Genomic DNA, 5,586 nt, shown 5'->3' with positions numbered 1-5,586 from the left:
AAATACAGTTATTCTAAAGCTGTTTCAGACTATAAAATAAATACATGATTGTGAAGTTAATAACTAAACAACTGGAAAGCGAAACTAATAACGGAACAACATTTCATCAATACCTATCCCAACATGACATTATTGAGGTAGGTGATTAGTAAAATGTGTCAGAGATATTAATCTTTACTTAACTGTTACTCCATGCTCGATCAGCCCATAACCTACTTATTAATCACACTATCATAACACATACACTTCAGACAATAAATAACTAGTTATATCTTCAGCATTGGTAAAATAACTACAACTGCCTTATGAAATTTAAAGGGCAAGTAAACAAATTGATTAGGGGTAATAATATGCAAGATTTAAATCAGCACATCAAAATACCAATGTTTACCTTCTCATAACTTAACATTCCTAAATAAAGATGTTTTGATGAAGTCATTTTAGTATTCATCAAGGACTTTCCATAATGAAAACTTGAAATTTCCAGGACATGTATGAATTCAATATAATAGATTCAAGAGACTAGAGGTAACTAATATGATGCCAACGTTGAATTGATAAATTCAGCTTTCTCACTTTGTACACTAACTTTATTATTTTTAGTATGGACAATTGAATAAAAACAGAATAACCAGTTATACATCACACCTTTCAATATAGGAATCTGATCCCTCCAAAAATAAGTTTTATAACTTTAGTTACATATACTTGTACAAAATCATGAAGACAAAGTGTGTAATGTCCCATCAGTGATTGAGACCAGACAAATGGACATTAAGAAAGAGGCCCTTGTCTCATCTCACCCAAACTGAAGTATTATTTTCCTTCCAGTTGACAACCTGCACTATTATTGTCACATTTACTAACAGACAGTTAGAAAAATGACTATAGTGAGGTGCTTTTTATGGAAGGATAAAATGATCCAAGGACAGATTTTCTTGATGGAAGATGCACAATAAAGCTATGATTAATGAAAAAACAAACTTCTGATACAATGCACCAAGTCTAAAGTAAATCACAGCTGTTGTTTTTTTCCTTCTTACTATGCAAGTTATAGTCAACAGTTTGAATAAAAAATGTAATGTTTTCTTATAGGAATATTTATTAATTTGGTAAGATTAGAAATTAATGCTCTTAATTCTCTGTGACCCAAGTTGTATGGCTTGTTCAATTGTTTTGTGATTAAACCACTGAAAGAAATAATTTGAAACTTCATAATTACTTTCTATATATATATATATTACTTTTTATGAACTTGCAGTCTCGAAATTTCAGAAAAATTCCCTGTGGTGCACTTTTTTAAAAGAAACAAAAATGCTTACCTTCATTGTAGATATTATGGTGTATTCTATTCAATTGTAGAAATTAATTACTGACCTATATGTCTCACTAAATTCTTAAAACTTTCATATAAACTTATTTTATAAAATAACAAACAGTTTCAGTATTTACAATCATTGACATACAATAACCACTATGCCAAAATTAGAGAAAAGACAACTAAATTTTTTTGTCACTCGTGGGAGGGAAAAAAACAGAATAAGTTACATTTTTAATTCAATGGTGAAATTTAGCTCTCAAAATCAAAAAAATTTTTAGGGAGCATAAAGCTAACTATATACTATCAACTAATGGTCAAGAACCATGGCTGATGAATACTTCACTTCAGTACACTACGGTGATCTTGTTTCTCATAGTAGAACCTGTCACTTGTTAGATTGTGTGTGTGTGTGTGTGTTTATATGCATGTTATTAAAACAAGGATTTGATCAATGATCTTTCTCATTAATCTTCACCAAAGTTAGTCTCAAATTTGTATAAAATAGCAGATTTTCTCCAACTGATCATAATGGTTTTAGCTGACTAGATGTTTGGAATGAACATTATATGTGAAATTATAGTATATATACACTGAAACATAATGAAAACAATTGGGGGTATTCAATATCAGCCACTTAATATTCACTGTAAATCAAATGTAAAAAATAAAAACTTTGAAAGATTTCAACAAATCAACATTCAAATAATAATTTCTTCAATAGATATAATCACAGCTGTTTTAACAGAATGAAGCACAAAGCATTAAGTTGATAACTAGAACAGAAAATGTTTTAGTATCACAGCTTTGTAGCAGAATGAAGCACAAAGCATTAAGTTCGTAACTAGAACAGGGAAAATGTTTTAGTATCACAGCTTTGTAGCAGAATGAAGCACAAAGCATGAAGTTGATAACTAGGACAGAAAATGTTTTAGTATCACAGCTTTGTAGCAGAATGAAGCACAAAGCATGAAGTTGATAACTAGGACAGAAAATGTTTTAGTATCACAGCTTTGTAGCAGAATGAAGCACAAAGCATTAAGTTCGTAACTAGAACAGGGAAAATGTTTCAGTAGCTTTGGTTTGTTCATGATGACTACATGCTAACTGTTCTTTAAAAAGTTGAAGCAACTATCATATCATAAAAACGCATTTAAGCACATATAAAAGTTTAAAATATGTTCATTACCCAAAAGTATAAGTTCGCAAAATCAGCCTTTTCACTCAAAAATTAAAAAAAAATTACCTCTCTTTCCACTGATACATAGAACTGTTTAATACCTTCCAAAGTGAGTTCTTCCTTCTTAACCAAGATTCTGATTGGTTCTCTCATGAAACGTTTGGTGACTTCAAGAACATCAGCGGGCATTGTGGCCGATAGCAGAATTACCTGCAAGTAAAAACAATGTAGAACTTTCAAAACACAAATTTTACAAGTTAAACATGTATTCCTTAAAATGATTCTAGCATTCTTAAGAACTAAATATTAACTCATATCTTCGATATCTAGAAATAAACATGTCTGATTGACCACTTTTCATGCCTACACTTTTTGAACAATCTTAACCAAACTTTTTATTCACCCTTAACCCTATAGAACCAATGGTCACTTCTCCAGGGCTGAGGGGCACACTTGAACAATGAACTTCACAATTTAAGTAAAAAGAGTAATCTAACTATTTAAACATTTGTTTTACTCAAACATATCTTTGCAAAATTTTAGTGTAACTTATAATGAAATAATTCAAATATTTTTAAACTTTGATCTCTGTATAGTTTCAATAGATATCACATTCAAAGTAGTTCTTCCACATTTAAAAAAAAATTTCTAAACTTCTCAAAGTTTAGATTTCATCAAACTCTGGCATCCATTACAAATACTTATCTGAGGGTCTTATTTTCCAAGTGACTTATTTTTTAATCTCAGTAATCATATAAGAAACCTGTGCTGAGAAGTTATGATACTACCGCAAGTGGGTTGGATAGAAACAAATAAACCTTAACCTCCAAACAAGATAGAACCAATGTTGAAACATAATTGGTTAGAAAACATAGTCTAAACCATTGTAAAGTAAGTAACACTTGAGTGAGCAATAATACATGATATCTGAAAAATTGAGTAGCAGCAGAAGTTCTTATAGTGGAGAATTTTAAAGTGAAGTTTACAAAATTTAAGAAGACATAAACTATTAAGAAAGGAGAAAAGCTTTCTTTCTTTTTTATGTTTGTGTATTACTAAACGTATTATTAGTCAACACACATAAGTACAAGAACTCCTTAGGTATTGAAGACTGTAATTAGATATTGATTTTGACCAAAAATACTGTATTTATCAGTGTAGGCCTACTGCATTTCTACTGGTCAGTGATTTTAATGTGCATCAGTTTTATGTCATTTCTGCAGCTTAAGTGTTTCAACAGGTAAATATAAATAACAAATATGAATAACTGAAAAGAAAACAAACTAGTATTCATTTAATATATATAATGTAACTTCCTATTATGTAGAAGTATCCAGTTGTATTTCTGCCTTTCATATTTTTATTACTTTCTCTGTATGAGATGAGAAAATGAGTATTCCATTATTAGAACACAGACACACAGTTAGTTTCATTAAAAGTTAGTTAACATTTTTCTTACACTAAAAATGTATTTCCAATAGGTACCTACCTCTTCTCACACAGAGCTATCTTAATCCTTTTCTACCATCTACAGCATTGTTAAACATTTAGCAATCGGCGCACCAGTCTTTACACCCCATCACTTTTGCACCATTTCTGAATATGTATGCATCATATGACTACTCCCCACCAACAGTATTGCACCATCTATATTGGCACAGTTGGTTCCCTCTGCTATTCTCGCTCAATTCTCACTTTCAAGAATTGGTATACTCTAAAATGAGAATGCCGGCCATGAGGAAGAAGGGTGGGAAGTGTGTGAAAAGAGGTAGGTACCTATTGGAAATACATTTTCAGTGTAAGAAAAATGTTAACTTCTGATACAGTCCTTCCTCCTCTCACACAAAACTAGAATCCCACATTACAAAGGTAGAGGTTCCAGTGAGGGCACACAAACATCAAACCAAGCAGAAAGCAATCACCCAGAACGAATGGATGGATGTGCTCGGAAATGAAAATGAAGCACACCTGTAGGGTAGCGTACTACTTCTGGAACAAATATGCTCTTCGCCTAGGAAATCAATCCGAAATGGGCAGAAAAGGAAAATACTTGCACAAGCATAATATATTCTGATAGGTGGAAGCTGGAGCATCATAAAAACAGAATTAGCTAGGTACATATCCAACCTCAACCAGACAGAGAAGGTTCCATAACTCGTCCTTGACATAATATTATTGTGGCTAGGACATGTAGACCGTGTTATATATATGTTAGGGATGCATTGGCACCCGGCCAGATATTCTTGTTCTAAGCAGCAACGTATGACCACCCACCCGCCGAAAGTCCGGGATTCTGAGAACAATAGAGGTTTATAACAAGCATGGCTTGAGAAGTGGATTTCTGGAGAAGGTGGGGGTTTTGAGAACAATAGGGGTTAAGATTTGAGAAGTTTGGGCAAGGTAATGAAAGTTGAAAGTCAAACTTGAATGCTCTGTTCGTGATTATTCGGTTGAATGTAATAAACGTCAATTTTGTTTGTTTTGTAATTTCTGTGTATGATTTTTTGGGGGGAAGAACCTGAATTTTACTACCCGTGCATCCCTAATATATATATATATATATACATAGATAGATACATACACCAAACAATCCCAACTGTAAGTAAACAAAGTGCCATGCATCAAGAAACCAGAATTACAAAGAGGAAGTGAGCTTTCAGTCAAAATTGGACAAACTCCTAAAACAACCATAGGAGCAAAGCATATGACAAACTGAACCCGGCATTACAAGGTCATGGCATTGCTTCAACCATAAGAATAGGGTAATAACTGTAACCAGTATTACAGGTAAAATCATAACTCATCCAACCATAAGTGCAAGAAAGAGACATCCTGCATCCAGAATTACAAGGAGAACATGGAATATTCACCCAACTGTGGAAACAGAGCACGTACATCCTGTTGCTGGAATTACGAGACAGACAAGGTCTTCCAAACTCAACCACTGGAGCAGGGAAAGAACCTCCTGCAACCAGGATTAATGATAAGAGAGGCATCAACTACACACAACTGTAGGAACAGGGCGGTGTCATCCCAAACCTGGAAAGATGAAAAATGGAAAGGTGGCAAGAACAGAAACCATGGCAGA

At 33.0% G+C, this 5,586-nt stretch overlaps 1 protein-coding gene across 1 annotated transcript in view; it reads right to left on the bottom strand.

Annotated features, from left to right (window-relative positions):
- Positions 1–5,586, bottom strand: part of LOC106463638 (eukaryotic initiation factor 4A-I-like) — a 56,526-nt gene that overhangs the window by 8,459 nt on the left and 42,481 nt on the right. Inside the window, exon 7 of the mRNA XM_013923686.2 lies at positions 2,565–2,708. Within this exon, the coding sequence (XP_013779140.1) occupies positions 2,565–2,708 (144 nt within the window). The remainder of the gene's footprint in view (positions 1–2,564; positions 2,709–5,586) is intronic.

This window comes from Limulus polyphemus, unplaced genomic scaffold (genome assembly GCF_000517525.1).
Source record: "Limulus polyphemus unplaced genomic scaffold, Limulus_polyphemus-2.1.2 Scaffold1451, whole genome shotgun sequence".
Taxonomy (NCBI): domain Eukaryota; kingdom Metazoa; phylum Arthropoda; class Merostomata; order Xiphosura; family Limulidae; genus Limulus; species Limulus polyphemus.
This window is presented reverse-complemented; position numbering and strand designations above follow the sequence as displayed.